Source organism: Lissotriton vulgaris, chromosome 4_1 (assembly GCF_964263255.1).
Source record: "Lissotriton vulgaris chromosome 4_1, aLisVul1.2, whole genome shotgun sequence".
In the NCBI taxonomy this organism is placed as follows: Eukaryota; Metazoa; Chordata; class Amphibia; order Caudata; family Salamandridae; genus Lissotriton; species Lissotriton vulgaris.
In genome coordinates this window covers 1,218,048,685-1,218,063,838 of record NC_141691.1, presented here as the reverse complement: position 1 = coordinate 1,218,063,838, position 15,154 = coordinate 1,218,048,685, and the positions used below count along the sequence as shown (strand labels likewise).

At 44.1% G+C, this 15,154-nt stretch overlaps 1 protein-coding gene across 1 annotated transcript in view; it reads left to right on the top strand.

The window, feature by feature from the left end:
* Nucleotides 1–1,172: 1,172 nt before the first annotated feature.
* Nucleotides 1,173–15,154, top strand: part of TIMM21 (translocase of inner mitochondrial membrane 21) — a 126,639-nt gene continuing 112,657 nt past the window's right edge. The window contains exon 1 of the mRNA XM_086965433.1: nucleotides 1,173–1,523. Coding sequence (XP_086821559.1) covers nucleotides 1,253–1,523 — 271 coding nt within the window. The 5' untranslated portion in view covers nucleotides 1,173–1,252. The remainder of the gene's footprint in view (nucleotides 1,524–15,154) is intronic.

The window sequence follows — 15,154 nt, the reverse complement described above, 5'->3', positions numbered from 1 at the left end:
AGAAGAAAAGAATTAGAGGGAACATTGGACATACCTTTCAATGTTTCAAAACCAAAAGGGGAGTGACATTTGAGCGACACTGCCAGCACTCTCAATGGATTGTGGGAGTACCATGGGGAGCCCCTGATAGGAATTTTGAAACATTGATACTGGTGTATTTTAAATAGGGTTACCCAGTACAGGCATTCGTTTAACAATCAATTGTGTGTGGGCTGTTTTAACCACTTTATTTGGTAGCAGAACATGACTCTACTACCAGTAACGATTTTGGTTTAACTACCCACGCAATGATGGATAATTGACACATATGTTAGCTTAAAATCTTTGTAACTTACATGCATTGTTTGCTAAAAAAAATTGGCTCATTTACATGCAGGTGATTTGTAAATTACAATAAAATACTCAATGTTATGAGTAAATGTTGCAAAAAATATGTTCTTTGATTGATTTCATCCTCTCACAATCCAATATTTTTTGGCCACCCAGGTAGTAGCTGTTAACTTGGGGAGAAACAGTTACTAGTTTTCAATATTAATTAAAACTTGTATATGATGGACATTTAGGTGAATGCAGCACCAGCAGCCATACTTTCGTTACCATCTGGCGCCACTGGAAGTGCGAAGCAACAGGTCTTGAAATAATAAACACACTGGAGACCATTTCAAGAATTCATACCAATATCTTTGGAAGCCGAAAAAAGCCGTTCCACAATCGAAGTATGCAATTCAAGGAGGCTCAGCCATTTTGCACTAATCTGTGGATCACGTACACTATGACCACCATGCATGCTCGAGTGATTGCGCTGTGCATACCATGCTGAAGTACTTCAGTCCATTGTTAGTTGGCTCCTACTTTCTAATTTTGTAGCTCCATTTACTTGTTTTGGCAATAAATGTCAGACTTGCCACACACTAAGCTAATTTGTATTGTACTGCTGGAACGAGCGTACTGCTGGAGCGAGCAAACTGCTGGCGAACCATCTGAACGCCCTGAAGTTGAGCGCGATAGTATCTGTTGACGAATCCTGAGCACAAGTGTTCGCGGTAGGTGTAGTCCTTAATGACAGTGGCCAATTATGGGGACTGATAAGGAATTGAAGTAGTTACATACACGTACACCTAATATGTCCGCCCATTCGGTATACTGAATTTTCATCTTGCGCGGTCTAGTTGTTGCAGCAGCGTGTTCCTGGATGTAAAGAACAACTGTAGGGGCGCGTGCCAGTCTTTGGACTTTCGTGTGCTCTTGTAGCATGAATTTCCCGCGAGCTGCCCTGCTTGTCTCCCCCTTGCTGCGGCACCTGACCCAAGCAACAGGGTCTTCCGTAAACCCCTGGCCTGGCCGCCGTTTCTGTTTCCTGCAAGTAGCGTCAGTGTCTGTACAGAGGACAAATACAGTGTCTGTACCGAGGACAATCTGCACCGAGCGGTCCAAGCAGCAGCAAAGGAGGCCTGAACACAAACAGCCGGTGCCTGTGCAGAGGCGTCCAGGAGGGGTGCCTGAGCAGACGGTGGCCAGAAAAGGTGCGGGCAGGTACATGAGAAAGCGCAGAAAGGGGTGCAGAGCAATAGAGTTGAGACACCGAGGAGGGGAGGGAGGGAGGGGCTGTCGTCATGGGGAAACTGGGTTCCAACAAGTACAGAAGGCTTGTAGTGACAGTTATTTTATTTATGTATATTTTTGGAAGTATCCGAGCTTCTCATATTTTGCAACAGTTCATAATACAGTATGTCCATAAGACATTTCTAAGTTATGACAGTAATATACGAGACCCTCAATAATAACTGGAACACCAATCGAAAAAACATTGATCAAGAAAGCAACAGATCAGCTATCTGTTTTGAGGATATCATTTAATGGCACGTTGTTATGTGTTTCAATCACAGTTTCCTTCTTGAGGTAGGTGCAGCATGTCCTGGTTAATGCAATGGTATATAATCTCAAACCTCGGCTATGTTTTGCATTGCACTTATGCCGTAGAAACCTAGAACGTGCTGTTGACTCCATGTCGACTCCTGACGTAGGTTTTCTCATTAGTTTTATTAGGTTTCACCTTCACTTTGGTCAATGCTTGCCAAATAAAGTTCCTCTCGCGTGTTTGTCCCTCACCTTAATCATTGCTGTAGTACTCATTCTTTGCCCAGTGTGAATCCTTCCACTGGTCTTCTTTTGGCAGGTTCTTTTCTTTCTTTTTTTTAAAACTTACAACCGCCCCTCCACTGTTGTTGCTAACCCATGTTCCTTCTGCTTTGTTACTTGCAACTCCCACTTTATTGCTTGACCCGTCTGCCCCATCCTTCCCATGTTGTTGCATGCCCCTTCCCATGTTGTTGCATGCCCTGTCCCTCCCTGCGCTGTTGCGTGCCCTGTCCCTCCCTGCGCTGTTGCGTGCCCTGTCCCTCCCTGCGCTGTTGCGTGCCCTGTCCCTCCCTGCGCTGTTGCGTGCCCTGTCCCTCCCTGCGCTGTTGCGTGCCCTGTCCCTCCCTGCGCTGTTGCGTGCCCTGTCCCTCCCTGTGCTGTTGCGTGCCCTGCCCCTCCCTGTGTTGTTGCGTGCCCTGTCCCTCCCTGTGCTGCTGCGTGCCCTGCCCCGTCCCTCCCTGCGTTGCTGTTTGCCCTGCCCCGTCCCTCCCTGCGTTGCTGTTTGCCCTGCCCCGTCCCTCCCTGCGTTGCTGTTTTCCCTGCCCCGTCCCTCCCTGCGTTGCTGTTTTCCCTGCCCCGTCCCTCCCTGCGTTGCTGTTTGCCCTGCCCCGTCCCCCTCTGCGTTGCTGTTTGCCCTGCCCCGTCCCCCTCTGCGTTGCTGTTTGCCCTGCCCCGTCCCCCTCTGCATTGCTGTTTGCCCTGCCCCGTCCCCCTCTGCGTTGCTGTTTGCCCTGCCCTGCCCCGTCCCTCCCTGCGTTGCTGTTTGCCCTGCCCCGTCCCTCCCTGCGTTGTTACTTGCACCCTCCAGAGTTGTTGTTTGCCGCCTGGGTTGATCCCAGAGTTTCCTACTGTGCAATTCAGCCACTAAAATGGCTGTCTTTTTTAACATCAAAAGTTAATGTTTTGTTCTTAACTCTTGGAGGATGAGATTAGAGAGTGGATGATGAGCAGAACCCACATTTTGATTTTGTGAGTTTTAAATATTGCAAGCCTTGCCCAAGGACCCGAGCGCTTAACAATAGACACAGACTACGTTATAGCACTGGAACATTTGCCAGGATTCGAACTCGGGTACTCCAGGTTGTATGAATGTCAGCTACAGGCACTAGGCTGCAGCGTCTTGTGTGAAAGCTCGGCTTGTGTTTGGCTTGAGGTTTCAGGAAGTAAGTGAGCTGAGCCAAGCTTCTGGCTTGAGCTTTTAGTAGCTCACCCACCTCTGATATCACTGAGCCTTTTTCCCAGAACAGTTGCCTGTGAAGATCAGTGTTTTTTAAGAACTAGAGCGCTAACCTAGCACACTGTGCCAACAGTGACAGAAATGCTGCAGGACAAGACAGCCCGAGAATCCACAACTTTTCTATGAAGCTGGTAGAATATGTACATCAAAATGCTTTTCATCTGCTGGTACAAACTATTAGAACAAAATAGAGCCCAAAACATTGTTTATCTTTCCGTAGGTACTTGGATGTAGAAGTGGGTGGGACAATTGGAAAAGTGAATCCCATGCTTTTTCGGTCTTGCCTAAAGACATATTGCGGACTCTACCTTAGTATACAGTGGGTTTTGAAGCAGCACATTGCTTACAGTTGGTTGGCGTTCATGTTGCTCTTGTTTGCTTGCTTTCTTATTCAATTACTTTTGCTCCTCTTCTTATGTTTGTACCTACTTCAGAGCTCAGCCTCTTCACCATCGTGGTTATTGGATGACTTGTATCTTTCCATTGCCCACATTCATGGAACTTTTTTTTTCTTTCAGCACTCCATGAGTCCATGTGTTTTCTTGCTCTCTCGCTTGTCTGCACCCCATCCCACCCCACCTCCCTTAATGCTCTGTGTTGCTCCTTTCTCCCTCCACCCCAACTCGTTCATTGTAAACTGTACATAGCCTGGCTTCTTTGCTGCTTTTTTCTTCCCAGCTTCAAGTACCTTCATTTCCCACTTATTTGCCCCAACCTCTGTTGCTTCCCCACTTCTGTGTTGACTTCTCTCAAGCACTGCTCTTTTGTTTTCCCACTCCTCTCCTTGCAGTCTTACAGTTTTTTAGGGGAGCCCTGCAGCAGCCATTTGTTGTTGGACTCCCCTTTTTTTTAAAATACTTTTTCTGCAATTACAATTTTTCAGATTTTTTTTTTTTTTTATAAATCTTTTTATTATTTTCAAAACAAAGAAGGAAATAGACATATCAGGTGCCATACATTCAGACATAATAATAAGGCGAGTAGGCTTAAAAACAGGATAGATGCGAGCAACGGAAAACAATTGAGAAGCCTACGCTAATGTTAGGGAAGCAGGATGTGCAACAGTACAATATACGATCCACTGTAAGCGCAGGCCCTCAGAGCCCGCCCACCCGTAAAATCAGGATAATATAAGAAGCATGAGCACCAGATACTAGAATACAATCAAAGTCAGGATGTTCCGCAAGCTATACTTATCAAAGGAAAGTAAAAGAGAGTGCGAAGAAAAAGAAACCATAAAAACAAAAAAGAGGACAAAACAATAAACCCATCCCACCACCCTGCACCCCTGCATATGGCTGTCGCATAACCCCAACTAGCAGTGTGCCTGTCGCCCCAACTAACACTAAAAAACAGTAAATGGAGGAGGGCATCTTCATACATACCCCCCGGTCCCCCCTCCTCCCCGCCAGAACCAGAATGCCCAGACGATGGTCAAAAAATCTATCAGGCAGCGAATGCGTAGCGCAACAGGGGAAACTTCAAACACCGCCCACCCTCCCGAGAGCATCATGATTGCAAACCCCATGTCCAGCAAGACTCAATGCCAAACTCAGTCACTTGGTCTCATCCTTGACCCTTCCGATCAGACATGTGAGCTCCCTCCGGACGAACTGCCGCTTCTGCAGGATAGTCAAAGCACAACAATACTGTACCAAAATTCAAATCGCGACTTAGCAAAGAGATGAAAGTGCTGGGACCTCCGTCAGGTCCAAAGACTCCCCTCACCGTTATGAATTCCCAACGTTGTTTCATCTGCCATCTTAGCGGTGCCGACGTGTAGGGGAGTGACGCAGTTACAAACCAGCAACAGTTCCCATCGAAAGTCTCCGGAAAGGGAGCATCAAATAGTCCGTTCATAGTCGGCAACGATCGTAGGCCTGACAATCCATTCACGGCATCGAGCTCGCTCTCATCAGTCAAGACACTGGTTATAGGCTCCGACACCTCCCATAGTACGGGGTCTGCTTCGTCCATCGAAGTGGCCATCTTGGGTATCTCGAGTCGTTCCCTTTCTCGTAGTGGAGCAGGGTCCAGTCCAATCTGCCCAATTCCCGACAAACGTGCTATCATTTTATGAATGTGGGCTTCAAAACAAACATGAAGTGACCCTATGGTTGCCAGCACAGTTCGTAGTGACGGTTCACTCACAGTCCGTTCCACCACTCCTCGCTCGGTTTCGATCATGTTCATGTCCCCAGAGAGCCCGCTCTCCCCGGGGGGAACAGGTGGATGTAGAACGGGCGATTGTAGAGGGGGACTTATCGTTGGTTACAATAACGATCCGAATTCCGCCACCGCAGGCGGCGATCCCAACCCAGCGAACACCGGCGGGGCCCTAACCGGGCCAAGGACTGTTTTTTAAATGTATTGCTCTAAGATTACCACCCACTAACTTGGATTGGTAATTAAAAATAGCTGAACGGCTACTTTGTCTCGCTGTAGGCATACTGCATCATCACATTTGACCGATTTAGCATCATGACTCGTATGCAAGTCATTGCGCTTCTTTTTGTGATACTGAACAGCATTGATAAAGCTAGTATATTGAATAAAATGTGACTTATTGGCTCTTCCAATACTTGTTATATATATTTATAATAGCAGTTACAATACTTTTGAAAAACAATTCAAACAACCATTCTTCTATTTGCCTTTTCATTCCTTCCAATTTGGTCAACCTTCTCACACAATTGAGCCCTAAATGGCTGCACGATTCCAGTGACTGCCATTCTTACCTTGCCTATATTATTTTGTTTTTAAGTGTTATCACTTTTAGTCCTTTATGGCCCTGACTTTCCTGTTTGTGTAAGACGAGGGTGCGTGGCTTAAAATGGGTATAATTGACTTTGAGTGATATCTAGTTTTGGGTTGTTTTTACGTGTCCCCTTCACTGTTGGGCAACCACTTGAGGTCATTGATTAAAACAGAGCGTGGTCCCTAGCCGTGTGTGATCGCTGATTGTAGGGTGCACATGTATTCCAGTGCCCACTTACTTTTTGGTGTGCCACACAAGGGATTTTGATGTGGTAAGTTACTTCTTATTTTGACATAACGATTTTCATGTGTGACGTATGGTATCATGGGAATGCTTACCTACCTAGTGGAGTGTTTGCAGGTCCAGGTTTTTGTTTTGTTCCCTGCAAGTTTTAATAATATTGAATGTTTAGAAAATGACAGTCATATTTTTGCATATCGTAATAAACACATGATTTAACAAAAAAAACACAACAAAGGACTTTAAAATCAAATTTTCTTAAAGCCCTAAAAATTCCAGATTGCAAACACTGGATACAAATATTTCACACATCCATTTCAAAATGACATCCATAATCAAGTTATTACACAACTTCCAGATCTTAAAGAGTTATTGAGCCTGTATATCCTTCCTTGAATGAAACCAATATAGTGATTTATGCATTTTTTTTATCGGCTTATTCCTGAAAGCTGAAAGTCAGGATGTAAACTTGACAGTTAGTGCACTAATTAGGTTCATGGTTCATGTAATCTTTATTCGGTCAGCAACATGACCATAAAAGCACATTATCAAAAGCAAATACAAAGATATCACAGAAGTCAGTATCACAAATTAAAAATCCAGAAATGTGCATCCTCGTTGGCCTTCTGTATTGTCATAGCTAAAATCATGCTGCATATTTTTTCCTTGGAATCATTTCCTGAGTAATAACATTTAGCACTGCATAACATATTGCTGGGCACCCAAGACATTGTAGAATCAGTAAACCTTCTGGACGTGTTTTAAGACCTTTTCCTAATAAAATTTGTCATAACAAAACTGGTTGTAAAACCAGATTATAAAGTGCAAAATTACATAATGTGCTTAGTGGGCTGTGTGGACATACCATTGCATGGACAGCAGGGTAAAGACTCAATTCAAGTCCCCGTAAGGGGAAAGGCCACTAAAAAATGAATCTCGTTTACTTGGAGACGAGTTAAATACAGTCTATGAGCTGGTGCCTTTATCCAGGATAGGTAGGGTTCCATGCCTTCAGATTGAAAATAGAGTTCATGAATAAACAGTTACCATATCTAAAGCTTTCTCAAGTCTCATCTTATCTCTGTGGTCATAATATCTGTCCTTTACCAAGGTCTTTGTGAGTGGGGTTATCTCACTTGTATTCTCAAAGAGACTGGGTAATCCTAGGTCTTGTGTCATTTTTACGTACTTGATCTATGGGATAGCTAGCATATTAGTCTGTTTCAGGCAACCCTCCACTGTCTACCGAGTAAAACGTAACTCTGGGTGGACCAAGTTTTAACCAACAGCAAGATGGGTACTGTATCTTCTAAAACATCCAGTTCCATTTCTTTGTGAGTAATAACACTCGATGTAGATCTGGGGAGTCCTAATAGCCTGGTTAAAACGTGTTCTCTGCTAGTTGAAGGGTCTTTACAGGCGAATACCCCCCACATTCCAGCACCATTTGTGCCCACAGACAAACATTTACTTTTATATAACATGGTCAGTTCTTTGGGAGATTTATGTCCCAAATACTTCGCAAATCTTAATAAAGATTCACATACCGCCGTCATTGAGTGGGACTTCTGGGTAATTAAATGGTCCCATCTCAGTTAGGTGCTAAATAAAATACCCAAAATAGCTAAAATTCATTGTTTTAGTTGAGCGGGTAGTCTTTGGGCCACGTGTTAGGATTTTAGATTTGTCATTTACCTTAAGGTTCAGCTACTGCATAAACTATAAAACCCATCTAATAGTACTTGCAGGCCATTTGCAGTGGGAGCCAAACAAAGGCATCGTCCACATATAGTAATGCAGGAACTTTCCTTTTGGTCTGTCACACAAGACTGTTTGATGTGGTAGTTTACTGTTTATAGTGACATAATGGTGTTCAGGTGTGAAATATGGTAGCATGGGAGTGCTTCCCTCCGAAGAGCAATTTTTGCATTTCCATGTTTTTGAATCGTTTCTTGCTCGTTTTACTATTCTTGAGTTGCACAACAAAAAGGAACATTTCAGTCATATTTTTACATATCATAAACAAGTGACTTAAAAAAATACACCTAAAAGTCAATAAAAATCTCATATTCCTAAAAAGTCCGATTTGCAAACACGGGATACAAATATTTAACCCACAATCCATTTCAAAATGACATACATACTGAAAAGTCATTACACACCTTCCAGAACTTAGTTATGGAACCCATAGTTCCTGGGGTGAAAGCAATATTGTGATTTATGTATTTTTTTTGGCCTCTTATTTCAGAAGGCTGAAAGTCGGGATGTTAACTTGACTGTTACTGCAACAATCAATGTTATGAAAACAAACTCAGCCTGAGTCCTCGTCTCTCCTGTTGCTTTAATAATGTAATAGGACTGCTATTGAATTATGATGCAAAATCTCAGGGGAATAAATGAGGAGAAAGTGAAAAATAGCCTCCATTATTTAAATTGATCCATTACCAAACAATGTCGACCTAGTCCCCAGGTTTTAATACATTTGTACAGTGCATTATTGCTAGTGTAATGTTCTTGTTGACTCATAATATATGCTTATTTATAATTGTTCTTCCAAATACTAAATCAATAGCAGCATTTTTTACCACAGATGCATGTGAAATTTAAAGGACCATTTCTGTGCCAGTAGGCCGGCAGAATATTTGTCACACATACCTCCTTCCATTTATCCATAAATAAGCACTGCAGGTTTACTTTTTTATCTTGCACCCACCTGAACCATTTACAGAGACCTAGGTATTTAGTCATCCTTCTATATATAGTAAACAGATTTGAGTTATAGAGAGAGACTTTAATGAGCCTACCTTCTGCTTATTTCAGCAAAGCCAAGAGCTTTGGTGTTGACTGCCAGCCTTTTGGCTTTGTCAGTTCTTGTTTTATTTTGTTATGGTTTTTGCAAAATAATGTTAGGTTGCTGTCAGGCCTCTGTCTTAAAGAGCAAAATACAGTGGCTAAGGTAAAAAAAATACAAAATATGTTTTAGTCTAAAAACACACATCACCAAATTAGTCCCTGGTACTGAAGTGAACTACTTTGTGTTGAATGTGCCCCTCATGAAAGGGCATAATGTCGTCACTCACAGTGAAGTTATTTAATGGCGGAAGTGGGCTTACCCATTGCCCAATACAGTAGTGGTTGGATGAAAAATGTGAATGACACAAAACAGAGCAATAGCTGAAGAGGGCTGAAAGACATTATAAGTATATAACGACGGACCTAAAAATTGGAACCAATTTCGATCTACTCTTGCTTGAACCAAGAGCTCGGAACCATCTCTAGGTTGGCCTCAATAAAAAAAAAGAATCACGGTTTTACAAATTGAAATAGAGTTGTGTTAACCTGGTGGATAGGGGAGCAAAAGACTGAAAAAACTGGCAGAGTATGTGAACAATGCATTGCTGGAATCTTGTAACAATTCTTTAAAAAAGTGAACAAAGAAGCATGTTGTTTCACTAGATACTTAACTTGAAGCAAACTGATTCAGAAATTTGAGAAATACAGAAAAGGAAATTATAAGAGCCAGCTTTTAACTGCTACAGATCAGTGAATGAGATATTCATGTCCACTGCAGTCTGTAACATGGAGGACATGAAAGTCTTGTTCCAGGCACAGCAGGATAAAATGCTACTAGTACAAAGAATAGAAGCATTATTATTTTTTAAACAAAAATGTCTGTTTGCTTACTTTCTGAGTTTCTATTTTTTCTGTTTACAGCTCTCTGATGTTGTTGTAAACAAAGTGAAGGCTGTTTTTTCCGTTAGGCATGGTCGGCTTTCACTTGGATTAGTGCTTGGAGGCATTACTGCCCCACAAGCACCGATCTGTGTGAGAATGGTACCACTGGGAAAGGGGACATTGTACCATTTCCAGCAGTACCTGCCCCAGGTATATATCCGTGCTCTGTATTTTCCCTCTGTATCTGCGATCCCCAAATAGGGATCCACTCACCAACCATAAGGTAAGAGAGTTGCCCCCTATCTTTGGCATGTGCTACCCTCCCTCTAAAAAAAATAAATAAAAAAAAAGAATGACAATAATGCTTCCCACCCCAATATAATCCTAACATTCTTTGTGACTGGGAGTGGGGGGGCGGGATTTACACCCAGTTCACTCACCCCACAGGGCCTGTCCACTTTCGCCCACGTCAAATTGGCCCTACCAGTTACCTCGCCCCTTGAAGCCTAGAGCATCACTGTCCTCATGTCAAGCAAGAGCAAATTTGGAATTTTTTGGGCTAGGTTTGACATATGGCCCAACAGTGGGGCTAAATTCTAGTTTCTTAAAGTACTGAAATAATAAATGTGAAATGGAAAAAGAAAAATTAAATCTCCAAACTGCATCTCTGTTAGTAGGTTTGACCACCTATTTGAACATAACATGTTTTGTTTTTAAAAATAAGGTCTCTTTGTTGGTAGCTTCTAGCCCCCCTACAAAATCAACTAATGGTGTTAGAGCAGGGGAAAAAACATCCCTTCGTAGTCAAACAAGTGTTCCTTTTTAAAAGTTTTACATTTTGGGGACATTGAGCAGGTGACCAGTAGGATAATTGGAAGAACAAGGTGTGGAAAGTAGAAGAAGGACATAAATGAGAATCTCACACGAACTCATTTTTGCCCTTCAAAACTATATTATGACATAAATAACTAAGGGCACAGTGGTAACAAAACACATAAATGGAAACATTTGTTTTCGTTGTGCTTTGCACAAATATAGAAGGTTAGTGTTCTAGTTGTTTAATAGAAATCTGCAGCAAAGTTACCTTATAACATTGTGAAATCAGCCAACTACTGCATTTGAAAGTATATGCTTCTGTAGTGATTTATCTGCCATAGTGTATGGTAGATATTTTTTCTATCTTTATTTTCAATTTTTTTATAAAACATGTTCAGCAATTCAACAGTTGCAAAAAAACATTCTAATCAGCCACAGCGGGTATTGATCTCATTATTTTCCTGAACATGAGTAGGGTACTTGCATATGTTGATAAACACACAAAGAAAAATGGAGAGAAGCAGAGTACCACAATTATGCAGCCCCGAGGGCTGTAGAGAGGACATTGTCTTAGTATGAAGTCAATCCATCGCCACAGATGAACATCACCAGTCGGTCTAACCTTTAACATTGACACAACATTACAATATCCATGCACCCGAGTTAATATACATTTGTTTATTTAAAGTGGGGACCCTTCTTTCTTTCCTCATGTGGGCTCATACTACCAAACTCCACATTGAGGCTTCTGAATCTCTCTTGTTAGTGAATTCCTGGAGCATTTGTGCATTGTGGCCAAATCATCCCCCACCTTGCCATCTGTTCTAACTTTGCACAGGTGCCTCTCATCTACCAGGGTCCACTAAACTTCATCCAAGACTCACACTTGTTTTGTTGGTCTATTCGCAGATAACTGTTTTATAAGTATTCTCCATTTTGCCAACAGCAGCCTCAAACCCACAAATTAGGCGTTCCACTTCCTAAGTTTGGGTTGAGGAATGATACCCAGAAGGCAATGTTTCAGCGTTTCACAAATACCTCCATGCGAATACCTTCTCACTCTCTTCAGCTTCCCCACTATGTTATTCCAGTTTATTTTTACTACTGCACAAATCCAGGTTATATGGAGGAACCCTGCCTCATCCCAGACAGTTGTCAGTTCTGTTTAGATAACAGTTATTTAATCTGGTGAGCGTGCAGTAAGTGTGATGTAGGATTTACAAATGTGTACGTTTGAATCTGGAGGTTGCTAGAAATCCCCAGCACATTGATGCAAGCATTGTCCCAATCTCCATTTGTCAAGGGCTCGTATAGGTCCTCTTCCCACTTTTCCCTTGACTTTACAACTAACCTTATTCTATCCTTTTTAAAGGATCATGGAGGCGAGAGACCAATCTCCTAGTTCACCCCTCCTACTACAACATCTCTGATGCACATGTTGCCATTGGAGTTTGCAGGACACTAGTTCACATTACTTTTACTATTTTAACTACTCCAAAATTTTCCGGCGCCTCTACAGAAATTATGCAATTCTCTCCTGGAAACAAGTCGCCCAAAGTGTCCTATCCACCTTCTCTCCATTGGGTCATGTTCATATGTTGACTAATCTACAGAAATTGTGTGGTAACGCCCTGGAAAACTGGGTACAATATGTGGTAGATGAGCAGATTTATTTAAGACGCATGCTGTACATAGTGATTCATAGCCTGTGAGCACCTCTTTCTGTCACTCCTAGCTTGTTTTCATCTCCTAGTCCCAAGGTTAGTGCTTACTTACCTACAAATCAGAAGTAACAAGCATAGGCATAGCCAATAGGTCTCGCTTTTGGAACCTTGCCTGTACTTAGAGGTATTGTTTAAGTGTTAATATATGCCCTCGCCCAGCAAACTCTAGGCTATGGGGAGAGGAGTTAGCCTAACGGCTAGGGCAGTCGGCCTCAAATCTGGGGAACTGGGTACGAGTCTCTGCAATGCCGCTGAACATCCTGTGATTCTGGGCAAATCACTTAATCTCCCTGTGCCTAAAAAATATGAACGTGTCCTCGTGTAATGCAACTGGTGCTATGTAAAGCGCTCTGATATACAATTCGGGTCAAGTTTGCGCTCTGTAAAATAAATTTAAAAAATTTAAAATGGTCTCTGAACACTATTTTTTTTTTTTTTTTTTTTTTTTGGTGTAAGACATTTATTTGTAACAAAGGCCATGAAGATGTACACTGCGTCACGCCAACAACCCGGAGGCAGGCCGCTATCAGGAAGTTCATACAGAGATCACTGAGAGACAGACCGGAGTCTTTCACCCAGCCGGGTAAGACATACATATGAAAGCATGAGACACAACAGAATTTTGAGCATACGCAGTACAACTTCAGCAAGGAAACGGTCTTACTTTTCTCATAGTGCTGTCGACATTTGAAAGATATAGAAAATCAACGAGGTCGCCCCTGAGTAGGAAGTGGTTAATCCCCCGTCACAGCGGTACGGTAAAAGGATGCGCCCGTCAGCACCATTTTTCTCCCAACAACCCCCCCCAGCAAGTCAAACCAAACACTACAAACAGAGGTGCAAGTACATGGACAAACCATTCACACAACACGGCAGTCCACAACGAGGTCATATGGGCCAGCCTCAGGTCATGCAGGTAGTGGGCTAGCTACATACAGGGCGGGAATGTAAGGATATCTAGTCCGGTTATGCACAGTCTAGGGGAGCATGGGCGATGCGGGGGGGAGGGGGCCAGGGACAGAGGCTAGAACACAAGACTGCCAGTGGGGCGCAGGGCGGCCAGGGTCTCGATTCGGGTCAGCGTGTGCAGCAGTCTCCCAGCGTGCGTCCGGTCAGGGCCTGTCAGTGTAAACGCGGGACTGCGGGATCATCATAACTAACTTACGCATTGCGCACCTTCAGCCCATGTCGTCTGAAACACTCGTATCCCGGGAGGTATCTGGTGAGTCAGAGCCCTTGCGTGCTGTGGCCCACTGTATAAACGGGCCCCATATGTCAGTGGGTCTGGAAGCGGTGGGCATAGACTCCCAATAGTGCGTTAACTGCGTGTGGCCGTAAGTCACGTCCCTGATCCAGCTCTCAAGAGAGGGGGGGGCTGGTCTACCCCAGTGCAGTGCGATCTGTCGCTTGGCATATAAAAGGAGTAAGGCATGCAGTTTCCTGTCGCAGGGCTCAGTGTCCTTAACATACCCCAGCAGACCTAGCAGCGGGGAAGGTGAGTCCTCCCTTCGGGTGATTTGATTTATGGCCGTGAAGACCTCTGACCAGTATGTAGTCAGCTTGGGGCAGTTCCAGGCCATATGAAGAAAGGACGCTTCTTCACTTCCACATCTCCAGCAGTTGGCATCCTCACGGACGCCCATTCGGCGTAGTAGAGTCGGAGTGCGGTAGTATCTATGTAGGAATTTGAAGTGGATGAGCCTCAGACGATAGTTTGGGGACAGGGCTGTAAGTTGCGCACAGCAATACTCCCAGGCGTCGTCTGGTAGCTCGTCCCCCAGGTCCTCAGCCCAGCTGGTTTTGGCCGTGGCTACTGTCGCCGGGGCCTGTTCCTGCATGCAATTATATAACCTGGACACCAGCTTTTTGGGGGAAGGTCGTGAAAGCAAGTTTTGGAGGGCGGCAAGTGTGCGGGGTTCCTCCGGGAAGCACGGCCCCATCTTCTTGCAAGACTCCCTAAGGGAATGAAATAGCAATTTGTCATTAAATGTACAGAGCCGGTCGGCTCCCTCGGCAGACAGCTCGAAAAAGGTACCATCTGGATATAAGTCTGCAAAAGTGAGTAGCCTATTCCCAAGGATAGTGAGGACGTCGCCTCTGGCCGTCAGACACGGCAGCATCGGGTTGCCCCTCAGGGGGATAGCTGGTGCATAAAGCAGGGAGAGACCGGCTCTCTTTTGGAGTTCGCGCCATGTCCAGCGGACCATCTCTACTGTGTCTACCTCGCGTGACGGGCATGTAACCTTACCGTGCAGTGCGACTCGTAATGGCAAGGGGGCGACAACGGCTAATTCCACCGCCACATGTGGTTGGTAAGGTGTAGGGAATGCCCAGAAATGCAGGAACTGGGCTTGCGCACAGAGTGCGTAAAGTTTCAAATCTGGGGCACCTAGTCCCCCTTGTCGCAGCGGAAGCGTGAGCAGGTCCCAGGAGATTCTAGCCTGTCCTCCAGCCCACACCAGTTTAAGTAGCAGTGAGCGGACCCGGGCGTGGAAGCAAGCTGTCATAGGCAGTGGCACATTTACAAACAAATATAAGAATTTGGGGAGGACCACCATTTTAGCC